At 40.2% G+C, this 22,726-nt stretch overlaps 1 protein-coding gene across 1 annotated transcript in view; it reads left to right on the top strand.

The window, feature by feature from the left end:
* The first annotated feature begins 2,719 nt into the window (after positions 1-2,719).
* The window catches only part of NELFA (negative elongation factor complex member A), a 27,713-nt gene continuing 7,706 nt past the window's right edge, over positions 2,720-22,726 (top strand). The window contains exons 1-10 of the mRNA XM_021535660.3: positions 2,720-4,428; positions 11,334-11,505; positions 12,600-12,761; positions 13,661-13,750; positions 15,224-15,354; positions 15,529-15,598; positions 16,439-16,527; positions 17,657-17,768; positions 19,825-20,081; positions 21,117-21,216. Coding sequence (XP_021391335.1) covers positions 4,177-4,428; positions 11,334-11,505; positions 12,600-12,761; positions 13,661-13,750; positions 15,224-15,354; positions 15,529-15,598; positions 16,439-16,527; positions 17,657-17,768; positions 19,825-20,081; positions 21,117-21,216 — 1,435 coding nt within the window. The 5' untranslated portion in view covers positions 2,720-4,176. The remainder of the gene's footprint in view (positions 4,429-11,333; positions 11,506-12,599; positions 12,762-13,660; positions 13,751-15,223; positions 15,355-15,528; positions 15,599-16,438; positions 16,528-17,656; positions 17,769-19,824; positions 20,082-21,116; positions 21,217-22,726) is intronic.

The following is a 22,726-nucleotide window of genomic DNA, read 5'->3' as shown; positions in this document are numbered from 1 at the left end:
CCTGGACACAGGCAGCTGGATGGAGCAGCATTGAAAAAAACATTGAAACAATTACTGCCCATCATGCCATGCCAATTCACACAACAAGAAGTACCAGGACATTTTTTGTAGCTTTTATCTTTATTTCTGCTGGAGGCTTTGCCTCCCAGAGAAAGGAGCTGACTGTGTCACAGCTAACAGAGGAGGTTCCCACAATGAAGCTTTGCCTTAGACTTGAGGAAGTCAGATAATCTGGTTTTATTTGAGTAAATTCTCAGCCCATGTGTTGTTTCAGATCACATTGCTACAGCAGTCTTAAAATGGGTCAAATAAAACTCCCACACAAAATGATGCACCCACACAATTGCATTAACCCATAATAAGCAGCATTTTACAAACTGAATTATAACTGTCTTTAAACTGATATTAAATACCATTTTATAAAATCATCTCCTGCTTAATAACAATTAACTGTGTACCTTAGACCCACTGAGAAACCTCTGTTGTCAGTTACCATAAAGGATATTAGACTTGTACTACTACCAGTTACTCCATTAGTGCCCCTGATACCTCTAAATGCTTAACCCCACAGTAAACTTATATGCCAGCCTGATATCAAAGGATAAAATTTATCTCCTTTTTCTGCTTTGAAAACATAGGAAACAGTGCTTTAAAAGCCTATTGAAAAGATGCGGTATTTAGAACTCAAGATACAAATATAAAAGTTCACAGAAAAGCTGTTATTCAGTCCTGATGGCAATGCTGGGGGAGCAGAAGGATAAATTATATGATAATACACAATCTACTGCTCTGTCTCCCTTCCTGGGCTGGCCCCTGTGAGCATGGCATGAATCACAGCCTAAAGCCCTGCTGGCTCAGACACTACCATACTTGCCATTGCAGGATGAGGTGCCAGTGGGAATGCAGTGCCACTGCTCATGCCAACGCCGTGTTTACTGCACATGCCTCAGCACTTCCTTAAAAACAGCAAAGCAGCTTCTTGTTCACTGAGAGATCAGAGCCAACACAAACTGAAAGCTCTGCCCATGAGTGTACCAGATGCTGTGCTGCTTTCCCTCGAGCCAGGAGAACTCCAGGCTCTACCCCTCAACATCCTGCTGGGTACAAGTAATGATGTTGAATCTGACACAGCACTCTGCTCTGGATAGCACAGGGCTAGATAGATAATATTTCAACAGGTAACAAGCTAAAACTGCAGGTTGGGAAATTCATGGAGCACTGGTTTTGGTGTGAGACAAAGCTTCACCTTTGTTAAAAGTATTATAAAGCAGATTCAAAGAAATTAACTCTTGCCTGTGCCTGGCTCTTTTTTCAATACTGTCATGACTGGGTGAGTGAATGACTCCAGGGTGTCCCCCTGGTCAATTTTGTGGCACACTCCACTCCCAACTTTTCTCAACAATTTCATATTCAACATCACCTCCTTTGAAATAGGGACCTGCAACTTACAGGAAAAAACATCTGCAGACAGTTATCTGTGCAATGCAACATCTTGAGGGATACAAAACATTCCAGAGAAATCAAGTACCCCTTTTCCAGCTCCAGAAATCCCTGAGGAATGAGCCTTTTTATATTTGGCATATCACTCTGAAAATCACTACCCAAGCTAAACAAAATTTAGGTTTAAAAAAAAAAAAAAAAAAAAAAAGCACTTAATTCCAACAGAAATTTAAGGTACAAGTAGCTGGCACAACAAAAGCTCTTACAGGAGGCTGGCACTTTGTCTTAATCTCCAGAGTGTCTGATACCTCTTCAGGTAAGAGCCAGAGGGACAAATCTGCAGGTGATAGGGCTGGAGCCAAACTGACCATGCAAATCCACACATCACAGAATAGGCTCCCTTCTCAAGTCACACTTCAGATAAAAGCACAAAAGTCATCACAGCAGCTCAGACTAGATGGCCATGTGGCTCAGTGCCTTAACACTGACAGTGTCTAAAAACAGATGCCTCGAGGAAAGCACAGGAACGGTGTGTGTGTAATAACCTTCCTTAGCTTCCATCAGCCTGCAGTTTGGCTCTCCTGAGAAAAGCAGCACCAAATCCCAGAATAACTTGAATAACTTTAGGGAATCAGAGCTACCCTTTCAAAGACAGCCAGTCCAGCCATCTGAACTGGTGGAGTTTGTGTCATCTCACAGAACCAGGTTAACTCTGTTACAGCCACTGCTTGAAGACAACCAGCTGTGCAAACATGTTCTGATTTACCTCCCCCAAAACAATTTTAAAAGGGGTTGGTTACTTTCTTGCACAATTAAAAGATGAGATAATCACTAGTTTTCCTTGCTTAATTAGATTTTTTATACTATCTCATGGATTTTACCCGATAGATAAGATTGTACCCAAGACTTACCAATACTGGTGCCTACCTTTAACAGCTATATGTAATTAATGGAGAGCAAAGGTTACTAGTGATAATTACATGTTGATTATATGACTAAGTGAATGCAATTCCTTTACAGCTACTTTTAAACCTTTTGCTTTAATTACTTTCCTGTTATATGAGGTTATATTCCTTTATATAAATATTCTGTAGCAAATTTAGTAATTTAGCTCAGCGTCTTAGATACAATGTTTTTTCTGTTCAAACCAACAGATACATAGGTATTTGTGGAGAAGTAATTCCCCCCCCAGCTACATAGTGAACTTACATATTGAGAAATCAACAGAAATTCTGGATATTTATGTGCTACACTGCCTCAGCTTTGATTTTGCTGTTCTAAAATATCAGCTCACTCCATACAAAAGTTCTGTCTTAAGTCAGATTTGAGTATAAATTGTTTGATGGTACAAAAAAAATGCATTATTAGGTATGGAAAAAGTCATAATGTACTAATATAGAATTTATTCACACAGAAACTCTTTGCCTCAAAATACTTCCACACTGACAGAAGTTATAGCACCCAAGAGCTGCAGTCACTCAGTAGCATGAACAAAAAAAGACTCCATGATGTACATTTAGATTGAATAGTAAGAAAAACATTTTCACTGAAAAGGTCGTTAAGCATTGGAAAGACTGCCCAGGGAAGCGGTAGAATCGCCATTCCTGGAAGTGTTCAAAAGTCTGGAGATGTGGCATTTGGTGACATGGTTTAGCGGTGGCCGGGTTGATGTTTGAATTCGGTGATCTTCGAGATCTTTTCCAACCTGAAGGATTATGTGATTCTATGAGAAAACATAGAGCACCTCGGCAACTATTGCTCTGTTCTCCCAGAGAAATCAGGTTGTAAACAATGTCTTTTAACGGCGGAATGTTGTAAAGAAAACGTTTTCATTCTAAAGCGTAGGAGAAAGATCAGCAGAATATGCTCCGCACTCTTGCAACTCCTGTACTTTAGTTTCAACCAGAGAAGCGCTAAAACGAACCGTTTATGCTGCACTTGAAAGCCCCCTGAATCTTCGGGGATTTAGGAAATTGATTCATTTTTTTCATATTTAAATAACAACGAGCCGAGTCGCTAGGGAATACGAATGCATGCGGTGCGGGTTTCTGCGCGCCTACCCCCGGCGCTGCAGCCACCGAGGGAAGCCCGCCATGGCTGCGGCACCCAGCACGCCAATCTCCGGGGAAACCATGGAGGAGATACTCGGCCCCTCCTCCGGGCTCCTCCGGGCGGGCAGGGCTGGCGGCTCTCTCGGAAGCCCTGGCTGAAAGCTTTTTAAGCGGGCATTAGCGCCGGGGAGCGGCGCTGGGCGGGAGCGCGGGCCGGCCGCCCCGCCGGGGCTCGGGGCTGTGAGGGAAGCAGACGTGGTGCTCCGGGGAGCGCTGCGCCGGGAGGCGCGGGGGCCAGCCCACCTCGGGCAGGAAGCCCTGCCTCCAACCCCGCCGCGGCTCGGCGGCCCGCAAGCGGTTCTCCTCCCATTTCTGCCCAGGAGGAGTCAGGGCGGACTGTGAGGGACAATGAGTTGGGGCTGACAGAGGAGCTTCTCTACAGTGAAGCGGCGCCATCTTGCTTTACGGACGGAAAGCTATGGCGGGCGCCATTTTGCATTTGGCCGAGAGATGAGACGCGCCTTATTGCATTCCGCCTCCTGGGCGCCGCCATTTTAGGTTACGGCATAGCCTCCGCCTTCCCAAGCGCAACCTCATTGGGCGCCGCCATTTTGGCTTACGAACAAGACGGCGACCCGCAGGGGTCCTCACCCCCTCCCTTCCTCCCTTTAGGTGCCTTCATAAAATGCCCGTCGAGAATCCCCTCTTTTTTCGCCCCGCTCCCAAGATGGCGTCGATGCGGGAGAGCGACACCGGCCTGTGGCTGCACAACAAACTGGGCTCCACGGACGAGCTGTGGGCGCCGCCGAGCATCGCCTCGCTGCTCACGGCCTCGGTCATCGACAACATCCGTCTCTGTTTCCACGGCCTTTCCTCGGCCGTCAAGCTCAAGCTGCTCCTGGGGATGCTGCACCTGCCCCGCCGGGCGGTGGATGAGGTGAGAGCCGGGGGGGAGTCGCAGCGAAGCGGGGCGCGCGTGTGTGTGAGGGGGAGAGGTCGGGGATGGCGTGAGGGGAGAAAGGGGGGCAGTGCCGGCACAAGTCCCCCGCCCGCCCTTTATTTTCCACACGGCGCTGCGGGGAGGGCGAGCCCCGGGCTGCCCGCGGGGCGAAGCCGAGCGGCCGCAGCCCCTCAGGGCAGGGGCGTGGGGTAGCGCTGGTCCCCACAGCCTTCCCCGCCGCTCCCTCGCAGCCTTCCTTGCAGGGGCAGGAGTAAGTGAAGAAGGTCTCCCGACTCGCTTCCTCGGTGCGAGGAAGAGCGCCGAGATTCCCCGCGATAAGGGAGTGAGTGGAGTGGGAGCTTTGCTGCTGCTCCTCCTCTTCCTGCTCTTCGGGGATTCCCTGGTTGGCACTAGGTTTTTGAAAGCAGTTTGGACATGAAACCCACTGTGCGACCCACAGGGACTCATTGTAGGGCTGTGTTTGGGGTGCCTTTAAGGGAAGAGGGCTTTTCTGAGGCAGTGGCTGTGCGGTGGCTGGGAGAGAGGCAGGATCGTGTAGGAGCAGTCGTGTATGTGTTCAGCTTCCTCCACTCCTTCCTTAGTACTGGCAGCTGTGCAGGTGTCACAGGTCGAGCATCTCGCTTCAGGGAGGACAGCAGCAAGTGCTGAAACTTTGGGAGTGGAAGATCTGGGGTCTGCACTGAGCAGTGCTTTTCCCCACCCTGCTGCAGTCAGGTCTTGATTGGGGAAAATTGCCATGCTTTTTGTTTCCCTCCCTTTACCTTTTTGGGAACAGTTGGTGCTTTCCTCTGTTGTCCTACCCCAGTTAATAAACTGGCTGGCTCGAATCTGAGCTGGCTCTGCAGGCTTTTCACTTGGCCCTGGACCATACCTCATCTGCACCTGGCTTATTCTTACCGGTAGGCAGCTGCAGATGTTTGGGGCAATAGCTGGAGAATGTCTGAAAATCTCAGGTTTCTTTAGCCGGATTGGAGGAATTCCTCTCCTGCTTCCATCATGTAAAGTAGTATTTCCTTGTGACGATCATGGAAGTGGTGTGGGGTTAGTTTTCACCTTCCTCTGTAGAGTATCCTCAGCTGTGCTTTCACCAGTCTCTTTCTTGGCTAAGATACAGCTGCTGCTTAAGCTTAATATACATGTATACCAGGCAGGGTGTAGTATGTAACTTGGATTGATGTGCGCTCAGTTTTTGTGCACTTCTAGGCTGAAAATGGGCAAGCATCACCTTCAATAAATAATTTAGTGTATGACAGTGTTTGTCTTGCCACATGTATCTGTATGATTCTTAACTGTGGTACACTGGTGTCACTTTAAAAAAAAAATCTAGTTCAGCATGTTTATGCTAATTTTTAAAATATGATAGTCATGTTTAGTGCCTGTCCAGTGAACAAGCTGTCATCCTTGTGGGTGATAAATGGGGTTGTGTTCTGGACAAACAAAATAATCAAGGCCAGAAAGGGGGATGGGAGCTCGTGTGAACTTGTGAGTTTGCAAAATTCTTGTGACCTTAGTGTGAACATCCAAGTAGCAAATTAGTATGGCAGTGTTTAGAAAAATCAGTGGTGTTTTTAGATTGAAAAGAGCTTCAAAGAGCTTAAGGACTTTCATAAATAGCACTCATGGCAACTCTTTGAGGGAGCAGCATTCAAACAAACAAACTGAAATAATTTGAGATGCTTCAAGAGTGTTCACTAGGTGAACGTTTTAAACCAAACCCGAGGAAGAGCTGCCTGCAGCTTTCCTGGATCTGTGATTGTGTTAGCCGTGGAGATGAAGTGTGTGTAGAGAAAAGCCAGTCAGTGTGCCTTTTACTGTGTACTTAAAGTGATCTGTTGTGTTCCAAATGTAAAGCTCTTGTTCCTGCTGTAAGAAAATACTGTGGGATTTTTCAGTTTGGTAGAGTTAATGAATTCAATCATAAGCTTAATCTTTTATTGTAAACTGATGATGATTGATTGAGATCTACCCTTAGCATCTTTAATTGTTTCAGGAACATGAGATTTTTTTGCCTTAAACTGGGTGAAGGGCCTTAAATAAAGGTTAAAATAGTAAAACTCCTGAGGCAGAAACCCTTAACATTGTTGGTAGGCCTGTTATTATTATTACAGGCTTCCTTCTATAGATGGTAAAAATAGCTGATGTAACCAAACTGCTGACAGAAAGGACTGTTGTCTTATCAGATGCTCATCATTTGTGGTTAGTTTGCTAAGATAGTTTTATTTGTGCAAATTTGTCACCTAACTTAGTATCAAAATATTCAGTGTTTTAATTGTCAGAGAGTACCTTGCACACAATATCCAGCAGATAGATAAATATGTCTGTGTCCAGAATGGCTGTGCTGTGCACATCTCTCTGCAGCAGCCTTTGCTTGTGTGTTGGAAGTCACCCCCATGTCTGAAAATGATTAAACTGAACTATGAGAGTGCTTAATTATTCTCTTTGGAAAGTCATATGTCTTTGCCATGCCATGTGCCTGTGTCTGTATCGATCGAGTGCGAGAAGCACCGAGCTGGCATTTGGAAGCCTAATTGTATTGGAAAATGTATTGCATCAGCTTTGTAGAGCTTTGGGAATCTCAATAGCAGCTACAGGATATGTTACCTGTTAAAAGATATTCCCCTCTCTAGATAACAGATTAAACTGAGTTATTTTCTCTTCAAAATAAATTATTTTCTGTTTTCTGTATAGAAGTATTTTCACGAAAGCTTAGAATAACGCGGAAACTATTTGGGAGCAGACATTTGAGTAAAACAATGTGGGAATCAAGGAAACTGGTGGTATTTGCTTTAAAAGGGATTTAATTGCTCCTGGTCCTTTCTAAATCTCTGTGAAAGCTTCAGTCTAGACAAGTGAATCTTCAGTGACCCCTCTTGAAAGCTCAGTTCTTCGCTTAAATAGTTTTATGCTCTTTCAATTTTCATAATGTTTTCATTCAACACTCCAAATACTATATAGATATAAGTGACTTAATCCTCATAATACTCTTGTGGGACAGGTAATAAAACTAATTTTTTATCATGCTGTGAACCTCATTGCTGCATGTTTGTTCCTGCTGACTAATAAGAATAATTGGCTTTCATTTTCATTTTAAATTGTGTCTTGTAGGCAGTTATCAAAAATTCCTTTCCCACTGTAATTCTCTGGGAAGGACTTGCAAACTCTTGAATCTTATGGCTTTTCATCTGCTAATATTTTTCTAGATAATTGCACTTATTTGAAATGATGCCTAAAGCTCAGTATAGTGCTGACCAGAGTTTCAGTTGTGAATTTGGCAGAACTGTTATTTCTGTTTATTTTGCATATTCTTGTTAACCTGATTCACAATGGCAAGTGCAAATTTTCTTTTTATGCCAGTGTTAATTTATTTGTTCAGGGTTAGACTGTGATGTTACAACCAAGTCTGGAACAAGGACTGTGCTTCTGTGCTCTCTGAATTGTCTTGAGAGGAGGATTCCTAGCCCAGCAGGGACTTGCCTGTTTATTACAGTAGAAATCAAAACTGTGTCTTTGTACTGTGCAAAGGAATAAGAGGGGACATGACACTTGCATTTCCCTCTGTCTTGAGAGCACACAGGCTGCTGTGCACCTTTCTGGCCTGCACTTAGGGTTCATAATTATTCTGTGATGTAAAATGGTATATTTTAATCCAATAGTTCCCTTGGCCACTTTAGCTCTTTTTCATTCTTTAAATGCATACAATAGTGTGGTGGTACCAACCTGTCATGGGTTTGTATTGTGTAAATATTAATACTGTGTTTTCAATCCAGTGCTTTTAGTTTCATGAAAATGCTCTATAATGAGCAGCTACCTATTAAATATCATCTTTTCTATAGCCTCAGAAAGATTAAAGCTTCATTTGGTTTATTAGCCAACTGTTGATACAGCTGTCTAAAAGTATTTTCATACACATTAACTTAGACAGAATACAAAACAAATAAATGTGAAATATTTGCAAATAATCATCTTGGAGCTGTCACATTGTGTGCTACTTGTAACACTTCCTTTTAAATACCTTCCCACAGTCCTGTTTGTCCTTCCTGCACAGCCATTATTAATCTGCCTGTGTCCCAGACACTTCCCATTCTGCCTGATCCCTATTTGCTAGATGTTTCTAGTCATGGCCTATGCTTTTCCTTGTGTGCTAGCAAGCTGATAAAATACTTAAGATCCTTAAGTTTTAGATGAGAAAGACGTTGGAACATGTTACGTCAGATCTTGACATTCATGCTTAACAAGATGCTGGTTGGAACTGATGAGAGTCTTAATGACCCAGTGTTGAAATCATAGGCAATTAAGAATTAGGGATTATGGCTGTGCCCTGTAAAGTAACAGGAAAACTGCATTTAGGATTCCCTGATGAGTTGCATTTTATGCATTCTCAAAGCATAAATAAAATGTTTATTTTCAGCTGCCAGTTGAACAGTGAAGTGGGGACATGTATTTAAATATCCATTTGAAGACAAACCCAAGTCAGAACTCGAATCCAGGCTTGTTAAATTCAAACCCATATTCAGGCAAGGTCTCTGGTTAGCTCATAGTACTTGTTAGTGTGCTTTGCTTCCCTGTGTGTGATAGTGACTGCTATTTCACCATGTTCTTTCTGTCATGAGGCCTTGTGATAATGTTATTTGCCCCATGCTAGGCAAACAAATTGTTTCTGGGCTGCTTTCTTGAAAGAACTAAAAGCTTGTTAAGCAGTGGGTTTGGGCATAAATAGGCTGCCTGAACTTTAACCCTGAGAGCAGAGGGGATGCAATGTGCCCACACCAGCGTTCCATAGGAACTTTCATAGTATAGGCATGTAGCTATGTGAATTTTTGGTACAAATAGGAGTTTTGTGAAGTAGATACGAAGGGTAAATTGTGAGGATGCAAGAGACATTTTTCCTCTAGCTATTGCCTGACTTTGCTTTGATGAAGGAAATGACTTTCTGTACATTTGCCTGCATTAGTGGTGTCCACAGAAAAGCTTGTAAAAGCTATGCATTCATCAGCTCTTCTGGGATGTTTTAGGTGTTTTTTGTAAATCAGTACCTTGATTCCTTTAGGATAGATAAAAGAACAAAAGACTTTGCTTTGATAGTGTTCATAGTCATCCTCATCCACTGCCTAAGTGACTTTTGTTAAGGAGTTCATGGTTAGAATAAAGAGGTGGATGAGTGTGTGGAGGTTGTGGTGGGGTTATGTTTATTGAGGAATAAATGAGCAATGGAGAATCAGCAAAGAGTAGAACCTCAGAAATTGATTCTTTCCACTGGGTAAGCATTGGTTAAATTTGACAGGACATTACACAGTGTGTGCTCCTGGTTATGTGCTCAGTTTAATCCAAAGCAAATCAATGGCACTGTGGGATGGGAACTGGCCCATGTAGTGTCCTATTTCTGCTCCTCTCTGTGGTTCTGGTGTTTGTGTGACTGCAGTCACTCACTCTAAGGAGCTGGTCAAGCTTAAAGCTACGGAGGTGCTCATTTTGGGTCAGATGGACTGATGCAGTTTGTTTCACAAGCACATAATGTGTGAGCCCTAAAACATGCAGGGGGTAAAGGACAAACTGACTTTGGAGTGGACTTGTAAACTCTTTCAAAGTGAGAGGGCAATAACATTGTGCAGATGAAAGGACTTGAGAAATGTCAATGTTTGTTTGCCTCTGAGCTTTAAAAGTGGATGGGAGAGGAATGGGGAGCAGAATTTTAATTTTTATTTCTTTTATTTAGAGTTGTATGCATAGAGTAAGTTTATTTTTTTAAACCTTTTCATGTAAGAGTGCTTAAAATAAATAAATAAAGGAAAAGAAACAGCATGAAGGTGAAGATGAGTCTCTTGCTTGTTTTCCTGTGCTCAGAAACATGACTGTAACTAAGCTATATGTGCCACAATGGGTGGTGAAAAATCAAAATGAACGTATTTCCTTATACTTGCTTGTACATTCTTCAGTGTTAATACAATGCAGATAGAGTATGGTAAACTACTTTATGTGATTTTACTGTTGTGTTTTGTGGCTTGTTAGACATGCTGAATATCTCAAACATCTTAGTTTGCTGAAGCTAATGCTGTCACGCTTACATGAAAATTTACTTAGTAAAAAAGAAAGTTCAGTCTTGGGGGGTTTACACTTACTTGTGAATGAAGTAAACCCCTGACTGTAGTCACCTTTGATTTTCGTACCAGTGCCAACAGATATGTTGGTCAGTAATTAAAAAAATGCTGTTAAGATGAAACTTAAAATTTATTTCACTTAATTTTTTGCACTTTTCAAAATAGAAAAATAACTTTTTTTCTGGCTACTTTGGGTAGATGGAAATTCTTGTTGCTTGGGGCATGTTAAGAGGGCTGTGTTTACTTCTATAATACATATTTTTTTGTCAAACAATAGAGTATTGATTACGTTGTTTTGGCCTCAGCTTAAGTAATATTTTGAAGACAATTATGATGCAGATACAATCTGTCTGTGTAATTATGCTGTAGGCTGGCAAGGGACACATCTTCATTTAGATGCCTGTTCTAAATAACTTGTATTTGCATATTCCCATCACTGAATAGAAGGAGTGGGTCCACAGAAAGTATGAATGTAAAACAGAAGGAGACAGTAATATAAAACTTGCTGCTGCTTTTAAAAATGCCCAGTGCTAAACAAAGCTTTGAGCTTCCAAAAGCTGAAAACAAAACTTCGGTTAGATTGGCTGAAAGCAGTATAAAAAAACTACCTTGTTTCATTCTTTGCTTGGTTCTAGAGTTAATGTATAACTGTATGGAAACAGTTTCCCTCTTCCCTCCCCCAGTAGTAAAATATTGTGCATGTTTGTATCTTTTTAAAATTAATCCAACTATAACCTGTTTAAAACTGTTTCCAATTGGTTGATTTTCTTTTTCTTTTTTTGTTAGATGAAAGGGGCACTGACTGAAATTATCCAGCTCGCTACCTTGGATTCAGACCCCTGGGTCTTAATGGTAGCTGATATTTTAAAATCCTTTCCAGATACTGGCTCCCTTAACCTTGATCTTGAAGAACAGAATCCCAATGTTCAAGATATTTTAGGAGAACTTAGAGAGAAAGGTAAGCCTTTTATGTTGGTGAAAATTGCAGCAATGTAGTGCCTTTTTTTAAGGAATAACCTGCCATTTCACTGGCAGCCTTGCTGTCCTAAAGTAGAGATACAAGAACAAGCACTGTTGTGTCTCTGAAATACCACAGTTCGTGACCTGGAATGTTACTGGACTGGGAACTGTGGTATTTGAGAATGGTAGCTTCTTAAATTATCTTTTCACTTATCATCAGAATTTAATGTCAGTTATCGCCCAGAGTGTGAAGAGCAGCGCAAAAGTTTGTGTGGACTCATTAGTATCACAGGCTGTGCTGCAGCTTGGTCAGTAAAGGCTTTTTCTATGTTGCTCTGTCTCCCATTTGTGGTACTCAAGATTACAGCAAGTCTGTCTTGTGTGGAAGCACCACCACTGTCCTGGGCAGGGGCTGCCTCTGCTGGAAGTGTCTGGACAGCAGGTGCTGGAGGGAGGCTGATCTCGGGAAGAGTTGTGCTGCTGCTGGCCAAGTAGCTAGAGATTGCCCAGCAGCTGAAAATATGGGGTCAGGCACTTGCACAGTTGCTGCTTCAAGCAGTAAATGGTGATGCAAAACTACTCCTACTCCAGTGGGTTTATTTTAGCACATTGTCTAGAAAAAGCCCTCAGGCATCCATGGACAGATGCAATCTCGAGGCTGGAGATTGCAGCAAACAATAATTAAATTACTTGGAGGTGGAAACACTTTGTTTTCTTTCTATAAACAAATGCCACTTGTCTCTCCACACTTCTGAGTTGGATTTTGATTCAGTAGTTCGGTTTTCATGTGTAATTTTTAAGGAATCTGAGAATTCAATATTTTTATCTGTTTTTTGACACAGCAGTGTACTTAAGATACCTATAATTTGACTAGGTATAATTAAAATGGAAGCTTTTGTGAAGCTAATGGGAAAACCAAACATACTAATAACTGGTTATATATTGTGTAATAATTGGAATTAAATTGCTCTTGTTGTTAATACAAGTAATCTAAAATTTAAAACCACCTGTACAGTCTAGTTGTAAAATGTTTTGTCATTAGCTGCCAAGAGGTGCTAATACCCCTGTGTACTGTGTTAACTCTTTATGCAGTAAGTGAATGTGAAACTTCAGCTATGTTGCCGTTGGAATGCCAATACTTAAACAAAAATGCCTTGACAACACTAGCTGGGCCACTTACTCCCCCAGTGAAACATTTCCAGCTGAAAAGGAAACCTAAAAGTGCCACTCTCAGAGCTGAACTCTTGCAGAAGTGTAAGTAGTATTAAGATTGTGTACAAATTAAATTATGAAAGGACAAATTGTATTCAGTATATTCAGTCTTACTCTCCAGAATTGTGATCCACATTAAAATTTTCTATTACAAGAGCTTTCCTGGATGAGGATGGACTGATGTGTGGAAGAGCAGGTGCAGGTCATTCCAGCCAGGATTGCATTAAAATGCTAGTATTGATTTAAATGCTGTTCAGATTTCAAGGCATACAAAGAGCTGTAGCTTCATAAAGTACAAATAGGTCCTCTCCTGAGTATATGTAAGAGTCAGTTGGGAAGACTTCTGAGCACAGCTTTGGCTAAAGCTCCTGGAGCAAAAGTAAAATCAGAAGAGTTTTATTTTGCCATGTGCTTTTGGAGCAGAGAGTAAGGGTTGCTAATTAATGCTTTTTTTCACTCAGTATGGCTGTATAAAACCAAGAGAGTTCTCCCTTAACAAAAGGCAGTATGTGTACATGTATGTATTGGTAGCTGGTTGAAATAAGTGATCTCAAAATAGTTTGCTGCAGCTGCTGTTCTGTTGCAGCAGCTTGCTGCTTTCTTGCATGTAACTTGAGTTGGTCTGGTTAAATGCAAAGCATGGAACTTTTCATAATGTGTCATATAACTTTAAAAAATTATTTACATTTCCATTGAGTAAATTGCCTATTCTGGTAATTTCTTTTAGCTTAGGCCACCTTGTCCATTACATATTCATATTGATTTTGCATTTTCTCCAAATACTTTGGTTAGTTCACATAAATGACCTGGGTTTTAATTAAAATATAATTCTTTATTTGCTGGTATTCCTATCTCTTTATGTATTAGTTAATAACATTTTATGTAAGGAGCAATGTGTTGTATATTTTCAGCACAGGTACTAATGCCATTTTTCTTTTTAGCAACAGAAACTGCGCAACAGCTCAAGAAGACTGCAGGAGTGCCTTTCCATGCCAAAGGCAGGGGACTGGTCAAGAAGATAGATACAACAAGTATGGCTCACTTTCATCAGTTCTCAGAAAGAAAACCTGATAAAGTAGCCTTGATGAAGAATAAAATTACCATCTGTTTTTTTGAAAGCTTTAAATTTTTTTTGAAGCAAAGGATTTCTCCCTTTCTGCCTCCCTCTCTTCTGATACTTAAATATTTCTGACATGTCTTGTCAGAAAGAACAACAGTGTGTGGGGATTTTCAAATGGCAAGTATATCTGCCATGCTTCTAAAGTGTATGCAGCTAAATCATGCCTCTAGACTTTGGTAGGAATTTAATTTGCATCACTCCAGGAATAACTCCTGACTAAGCCATGTTGCTCCAAAAGAGAGCAGAGTTGATCACAGTAGTCTGCTGTGCTCTTTGAAATGCTGTGAAGTAGATTGAAACTATATTGTGTTTGTATAATCCTGTCTGGAGAAAGAAGAGGGGACAGTGGGTTCTCTGCAGCCGAGGCTGAGCATTGAATTCGATACGGCAAACATGTGGAATGATCCTTCAGCTTTGTATTAATGCATTTCAGCTGTTTGCTGAAGAGGGTTTAAAATTAGTTACATACTCTTAAGTCACTGCACAGGTTACATACTCTTAAGTCACTGCACAGGTATAACATTCCTGGCCACATTCCTGATTGTGAGGTGTGAACCTTTGAGTGATTTCTTGGTGTTGTAGCTAGAAGCTATGAAGTATTATTAAGTACTTTGTGTTGATGCTATTTAGGATGTCACTTTGACAACTGAAGTTTGGCCTTGTGTTCCTTCAGGAAATGCAAAAGGTCTAGTTATAATTTGAACTAAAATTTTTCCATTATAGAAAAGGAAACTCATTCTGTGTTGCTGTTGAATTGCTAAAGGCCAGTTGTTAGACCTGGCCTTTAGAGCCAGTTGGCTCTAAAAAAGTTGGAGATCCACTGAGGTTTGTTCACTGAAAGGTACTCACATGGGTCAGAGCATAGTCCTATGGTGAAAACATTTGCAGTGCATCACAAGCCCTTAGCCCTGAAGAAGCTTGCCTAAGATTTTTGGCTAAATACAGTTTTATCAAGTAATTTGATTGTGAAAATCAAAGAGCAACTTTGGCAATAATTGGATTCAAAAGATCTACATCCTATACTGTTTTACATATTCAGAGTTTATTTTTTACAAGTAAGGAAAGCATCTGTGTGTATAGGAAAAGCAGACTTTGTTAGCAGTGCACCTGTTTGATTACTTCATGTAGAATTTGGTTGCAAGCATTGGTCAGAGATTGGCTCTTACACCTTTTTTGAAAAGTAAAACCTAATCTGACCTTTGAGGGACATGTAGTATTATAGCCAATTCCACATTAGAATATTAATGTTTATAATAAAGATTTTAATTTAAAGGGCAAGTAGTGTGTGCATTAAGAAGGGGAAGAGCTGAAAAACTCATTAAAGCATTTTTCAAAACCAGTTAAATACATATTTCAGTTGTTGCTTTCTTTGCTCTTCCCTAAGCACCACTCAAAGGAATACCAAAACAAGCTCCCTTCAGGAGTACTTCAGCTCCCAGTGTTTTTAGTCCTTCTGGAAACAGAACTCCTATTCCTCCTTCAAGAACACCTTTACGCAAAGAAAGAGGAGTAAAGGTAGGTGCACTCCTTGTTTTTCTGCTCAGGACTCTTCTCTCACCTAAAGTGAATTTCTGCTGCTGCTTTGAATCAATATATTAAAGGAAAAAAAAAAAACAGAGGATGATATTTAGAGATAAACTACGTGCACTTAGCAATGATTATTAAGTTCTCTGTGGTCTTTCTTTTTAGCTTCTAGATATCTCTGAGCTGGATATGGTAGGTGCTGGCCGTGAAGCAAAGAGAAGAAGAAAGACATTAGGTTGGTACAGCATTCTACTAATGAAAGCTGTCAGTACACCTGCAAATAGGATCAAAATTTGTAGTACCATTTTGTTCTTAATTTACTAAAACTTAGCCTGAGCTAAACTTTAAAAAATTAGGGGATGTGATACCAAGCAACCCAAATAGGTTTTCAAGGAGCATTTTCACTTGTTTCAGTACTCCTACTCATATTGCCTTGGCCTAGGTAATATAACTCAATCGTGTGAAAGGATTGAGCTAATCAGTTGTGTTTTTGGCAGCCCATAGATGTGTGGCTGGCTTCAGTACTGGAATTTTTCTGAGTTATTTTCATCTGCTCACTTCTACTGGCTGTATGGCCATGTAAATTAGGTGAAAGTAATATTGAAAAAATTTATAGCAATGTTCAAAATTTTGACTGAGAGGTCTTTTCAAGTGAATAATATCTGATATTCAAGTGAATGATACCTGCTTTTAAGGCAAGTGACAGGGTAGTGCCCTACTTAACCATATCAAGAAGATAAACTATTCAATATATTTGTCGTAAAACAATTTTTTGTGTTTGTCACAAAAGAGAATACCACCTCAGAACAAAATCATAATTGCAATTAAAATGTGCTTGGGCTTTCATGCTTTCTAGTGTCAGATTACTCAATTATGTATCCTGTACATTGTTGTTCAGTTCATTATTTGTTTAATTATAAAACTATGTTTGGAGATTACTGTATCTATTTCAGCATATACCTCTTCAAGCATGTTTCAGCACACTTTGAGAAGTGCATTTTTATATCTTTGTTTAAAAAGTATATTCAATATCTCTCAAAAAATGTTTGGACTCACTTGTGTTTTTATGCAATAGATACGGAAGTTGTGGAAAAGCAAGCCAAAGAAGAAACAGTAGTAGAAAATGCTACCCCAGATTATGCTGCTGGCCTTGTATCTACACAGGTAAAACCAAGCAAAATAAATCAAACAAAAACCAGCCAGTCAAAAAAAAATAGTCTTGACATGTCCTATTCTAAATCACTTAAACACTGTAATGATATTTTGCTTACTTGTTGAAACATATCTCTTTATGTAAAATTTTTTTACATTTTTTTTTTAAATTCCGTTATATTTTCACCAAAGAAAAAGCAAACCTGTTGCTAGAAGTCATTTAGATAGGGAGAGGAAGAACCAGTCATGTGTAGGCCTTTTTTCTCCTATTTCAGATACAGCATATTAGAAACTATGGTGCAGCTTTGTCTCCTCAGTCAGGATGTAAGTTCTACAAGAATGTCCTGCCCTTGTTTTTGAGTGAGAAACTGTCTGTTGGGCATGTTTGACAAGCCAAGGCAAACATACAGGCAGATTGTGGTAGGCCAGAGTCAGGAGTGAAGGTCATTGCCTCTCTTTCTTTCAGATTCTGCTAAGAGAATCTTTGTTTTAGTAAGGTTCCACATTTTACAGAATGTCCATCTTTTATATAGCAGGGCTGCCTTAAATGATTTGTCTGTTAGACATTCCTCCCCCAGAATTCTTTCCTCTCTCACTCCCTTATGTTCAAAGGCTGGATCAGGCAGTTAAATCATCAACCATGCTGCTGTCTTCATGCTGTGTATGCAGTGTCATGTATAATTAGGTACACAATGAGGCTTCTTCTGTACCTAATCATCCTAGATGGCACCAGTCATGTTGGTGTTGGCTGCCTGTTTCAGTAGGAATGACATTTTTGCCTGTGCTGTTACTGCTGCCTTCTGCTAGCCTATGTCCCAGAGGTCTTTGGGTTCTCCTGGGTGATACCCTAGTAGGCCTTATGCTCATGGATGAACATGGTTCTGCATGCTAGTGGTGAAGAGCATGTTTCCTCTGGCAGATGACTTAGCCCTAGAGTGCAATTCTTCATAGAGTGCCCTCTGCACAAATTTCTGATGTTTGAACTAGAAAGTCAGTGTTAGGACTCCTAACAGAGGAGTCTGCAGTTAAGTTCCCAAAAGGAATATCTTAGTAAAACTAATCTTGAAGTTGTATTTAAAATGTAAAAACAGCCCATGAATACTTGCAGTGTGGCTTTAATACTTTCTTTTCTGTTCTGTAGAAACTTGGCTCGTTGAACAATGAGCCTGCACTACCTTCTACAAGTTATTTACCTGCTACCCCCAGTGTGGTGCCGTCTTCCTCCTATATCCCAAGCTCTGAAACACAGCCAGGTAACAGACACTTCTTTGCTCTTGCTGATAACTGCAATTCTGTACAGTTTTACTGTTCTGGCTGCTCTTTTATTTACAAACCTACTGTCCCTCAACTTGAGTGAAACTCCACCTTAGCAATATATCCATTGCAAGACTCCAGCCTTTGAGTTTGAGGAAACCAGACATATCATTTAACCTAAATAAAGAAAATAATTGTTGGCTCTAAATTTTTAGAGTGACTGCTAGGTTAGTCAAGGAAGTGAAACCATTTTTTTTTCCTTACACAGTAATAGAAAATCCAGCTTTTTAATCCCCAAAGAGTAATGAGAATAAGTCTGAAGTATATATTCCATGCAGATACAAAACAGTTGCTTTCAGAAGTCAATTTTATTGCTAGAGGCAAGTGCATATTACTTTTCACACAGTTTGGGATTAAGCCATCCATTTTTCTTCTACTTTTGTATAAAAAAAATAATAGCTGACTTACTGCATATTTTGAAAAGTGCTGTTATTTTCAATTCTAGAAAATTGCCAATAGGAAAAATAGTTTGTACAATTCCTTTTTTCCTACAGTTTTATTTTAACCAGATTGATTTTATTTTTCCTTCCCTGTTGTGTGTGAAGTCTTTAAAGGAATGTATCAGTTTGTGCTAACAGATGTGCGTGACTGGGATTCATTACCAGATCTGTCCACTAACAGAGAACCAACATTTCAGTTTAACACATTATTTTTACTTGTTCAGAATCTCTCTGAAGGTGTATGCACATCTTTCTCTGGCAGAAAATTGGCATCTCCAGAAGGAATGCAGCCAAGAACACAGCAGTGTCAGCAGCTGTAGTACTATTTTCCAGAGTATTGGCATTGTGTTCAGCAGCAGGAAAGGTCTAGTTTAAAATTCTCTATTCTGTATGCTTTCCTTTAGGAGTATATAGCTTTTCTTAGGGACCAGGAACATAAAACTGGTTGATATAAGATGCACACAAAAGATCCACAGACTTGGCCTCACATAATCTTAGGTTGCATAATTAAGACATTACTTCATGAAAGTCAGTTATTCTGACAAGAAACAAAGCCAGTAATGAAACTTGTAAAGGAGTAAGGAATAACTCATACTGCAACTGTTTATTCTCTCAATTGTTCCACATCTAATGAAAAATACTAGTATTGCCAAAACCATTGCTGTGTCTGTGTCAAGGTGGAGAACCATAGATGCCTCATTTCTTCAAATCTGCTCTAAGGGGCAATATAGCTCTGATCCGTGTCTGCCTGTAGTCTTCTATGAACATGGTGTGAACAGGTCAGATTAAAGCTCATGAGGTTTGTGAAGGGTGCTTGAGCAGCTGTGCCTCTGTCCAAGAGCTGCAAAAAAACCTAGATAGTGTCCACTGGGTAATTACCACTGGCTGGACAGATGGTAACTTGTGTGGTCAGGCTGCTGTGATTTCATGAGTTGCCTCCAACTGCAGCCAGGTTTGGAATAGTACAAGTTCCTTACTGCAGGTGAATGGATCAGCTTTGAGAAAGAACAGTTAAGCCTTGTGGCATTTTAACTTCTAGCAGTTAGTGTTTAAATTGCATGTGATTTGTGAAGACTGTGTTTAATTCTGACATCTGTTAAAGTATATTTGTATTTTTAGTATCTTAAAGGCACTTGCTTTGAAAGCTGCTGCTACATTAGATAAAACTGATGAAATATTTTTTTACTTGCTCTATGTAATAGTATAGAACTATCCTGGTAGGATCAGAGTGCAGTTGTTATAGCTATAGAAACTGAAAAGTAAGTATTACAGTTTCCATTTAATAAATTGGATATTGACTAAACATTAGATTTGATGCTAAATATAGTGTATCCATATGGAACAGCTAGTTACTCTGTTGTCTAATTATTTCTAAAGATAATGGAGTGGAAAGAGCATTAGCTCTTAGCTTTTTCATACAGATATTGGATGGCATATCGAATCGGGGTGCTCAAATGGATTCATCAGAGATTTTAGTTTTCTTTAAAGGCCACTGGTGATGCTAATCCCTGTTTGTAGATTATAATGTTTTAACTGTCCTGACTGGTTTTTGCAGCTGGTTCTGCACGAGAGGCCTTGCAGACCAACAGGCAGACAGAAGAGCCTGCAGCTCCAAATGCTACTACGACTCTCCCTGCACAGTTCAAACAAAGAACACCCATGTACAACAGTAACTCTAATCCCCCTGCAGCTACACCTACCTCACCCCTAACACCCACCACACCTCCTGCCATCTCCCCTGCGGCACAGGCACCACAAGTGGCCGCCCAAACTCAGCAACAGCCACCACCGAAGAAAAGCCTCTCTCTCACAGTAAGTAAAAACATATTCTTTTTGACTGATGGTTTTGATGCTGATTGGATCTCGTTTATATGTTGGCATTTCTTGGCCTTTGGATTATGGAGTGGTTGAGGCTGCATTTTTATAACCAAAGATTGCAAAAATACTTTGTGGTTTAGCATTGCTGTCTTAATGCTATTCACAATATTTTTAGTTGTGCAGTGTTAATGTTGCAGTAAGATGTTGTTGCTTAATGCTGTTTGTTATGTAAAAGAATGTGTTGCTCGTTATAAAGAATTTTGGGAGAAGGGTGTATTTCCAGCAGAAATTGCACATAATATAAATTGTTTTCCTTTAAACCAATATAATTGTCTTCCTTTAAACCAATATAAATTGGTTTAAATTATCCTGACATGGCTATAGTAGGGGAAAATACGTCAATATTTTAAGGTAAAAGATTTTATTTCTGATCCACCTCATCCCCCAATTACACATTTTTCAAAGCCTGAAAGTGGGGATATATCTTGAAGCTTCCTATTCCTGCTGCTTTGGTATGTATTATGTGCATGCTTGGAGTTCAAGATGCAGCTGACCAGAAAATTTTGCTAAGCAGATGTGTAAGCCTGGCTTGCAAGATCTGAACTTTTGCAAGCTGGATGACTTCTTTTCAGTACCTCTACTGCATTTATTAAAGGAAAAGAAATACTCTGAAATTATTGCAAGCCTGGGTTTATTAGATTGTAGAGAAAGCATTGGATTATTTTCTTTTTTCCATAATGTCATAAAGGACACAAAATGGGTAACACAAACATTAAGCCTCTCACATGTTTCTGTAACTAGTTGAAGGTGGGGTGTTTTTTTCAATGTCCTGAGTTCAGTTGTCACTGCTGTGCATGTTGGGTATAAATATTGCAGAGGAGAAGCCTTGAGGTTAGGATGCCTTTTTTGTTAACTTTTTGTAGGTCCTACAAACTTTCACCTTATTCTTTTACTTATCTGTGGTATTAATGTGGTCCCTGTTAGCAGAGTTTTTCTCAACTGAATTGACATTTCTTGTGTCTGTTACAGAGGGAGCAAATGTATGCTGCACAGGAAATGTTCAAGACTGCAAACAAAGTTACAAGGCCAGAAAAGGCTCTTATACTTGGATTCATGGCAGGATCCAGAGGTATGTATTGATGTTAATTTAGTTTGCTTCTGAATACACAAATCTGAAATACAGCCCAGCATTTCTAAATGTGCATATGAGTGTCCATTGCTTTAGCTTTGTCTGTATGTGTTGGACTCTGCTTTACACTGGGCTCTACATACTTTTACAAATTATAGTTCTAACTACCTGGAAATGGGTCTTTAGGGTCCATTTCCACTGGTCTATAAGAAAAGCTGCTGACCACAATATAACTTAACTCACTGTAGGATCATGGCTTAGGGTTGAAGAGAAACAAAGCAGCTGGTAAGCCATGAATAAAATGGTTGGGTGCTACTGCTCTGCCTAGAGGACCAAGGAATGTAAACTTTTCTGTGGCCAGTTGATGTACCAGTCAGGTGGTACAGAACCTTTTTGCTAATTCCTTGCTTTGGAAACTGGCAATTGTTATCTCAGAGACTTTAGATAACAGCTGGTGCTGTGAATCACAGGGAGATAAGCTGTCTCATAGCTGGATACTGTTATGTGCTGGCCTTGATAGACCAAAGCTGTTTTACCTAGAAGATTATTGGATGTAAGATGAGACAGGGCTTAAGAGTCCTTAAATGAACTCCATCATCTGCACTAGCTGTGGTTTCTAATTTGGTATTTGGGGGATCTTACCACCAGAGTCCTGCAGCCTAAGTGTGGCTCATGCATTTGGAGTAATGCAATACACTGGTGAGAATGACCAGAGCAGAGTTACTGTGGTGATCCCTGAGCTTTTAAGTTTGGTGCATCTTGCATTAATGACGGCATTCTCAGTACTCAATGCTACTTCAAATTGCACTGGGAGGCTGTACTTCAATATCTACACAGACAGCTTTCTCTAATGCAAGGTAAAATATTATTTGAAAGTGTGTGTGATATAGATTCACGTATACATATATAGTAAAGTAAATATTAATATGAATTCTTTTAGTAATAATGTCAGCACCTTCTGAAGGTTGGATAAATAACTGCCAACTTGAGTACCTTGAAGTGTAACGTTTAAAACTTACCATTCCAGTACCTTGAAGGGTAACATTTAAAACTTCTACTGGCATGGGCCTGAGTCTGGGTCAAACATCAGTGAAGCTTTCCAGGCTTCCTTAACAGCTAAAATTTCTTGAGGCATTTACAAAATGTCTCCCAACTAAAGTAACTCTAGTAGTTCAAGTTTACCAACTTAATTTAAATATAATCTTCTCTTCTGACTCTTGAGGTAGAGAGAAATTACGCTGGCAGGCTTTACTCCCACTTTTATTGTTCTTCCAATTATGTTAGCCTTGAGCTTTGTCTGTTGGAGTCTGGTTTTGTTATTTTTAAAACTTAGTTTTAGGAGTATGGAGAGAGGAAAATCTTTGTGGTTTGCGCAGCTTTGTGTTTGAGACTTGTTTGTATTTTGTGGAGTTTTTTTAAACTGTTTTTGTGTAATGTACTAATATATATACACTAATATATAATTTAATTAATTTTGTCTAATATACTGTTGTATATAGTAATATACTGT

The sequence above is a fragment of the Lonchura striata genome, chromosome 4 (genome assembly GCF_050655825.1).
Source record: "Lonchura striata isolate lonStrDom1 chromosome 4, ASM5065582v1, whole genome shotgun sequence".
In the NCBI taxonomy this organism is placed as follows: Eukaryota; Metazoa; Chordata; class Aves; order Passeriformes; family Estrildidae; genus Lonchura; species Lonchura striata.
The sequence above is the reverse complement of the archived record's forward strand: the minus strand, read 5'-3'. Positions and strand labels throughout refer to the sequence as shown.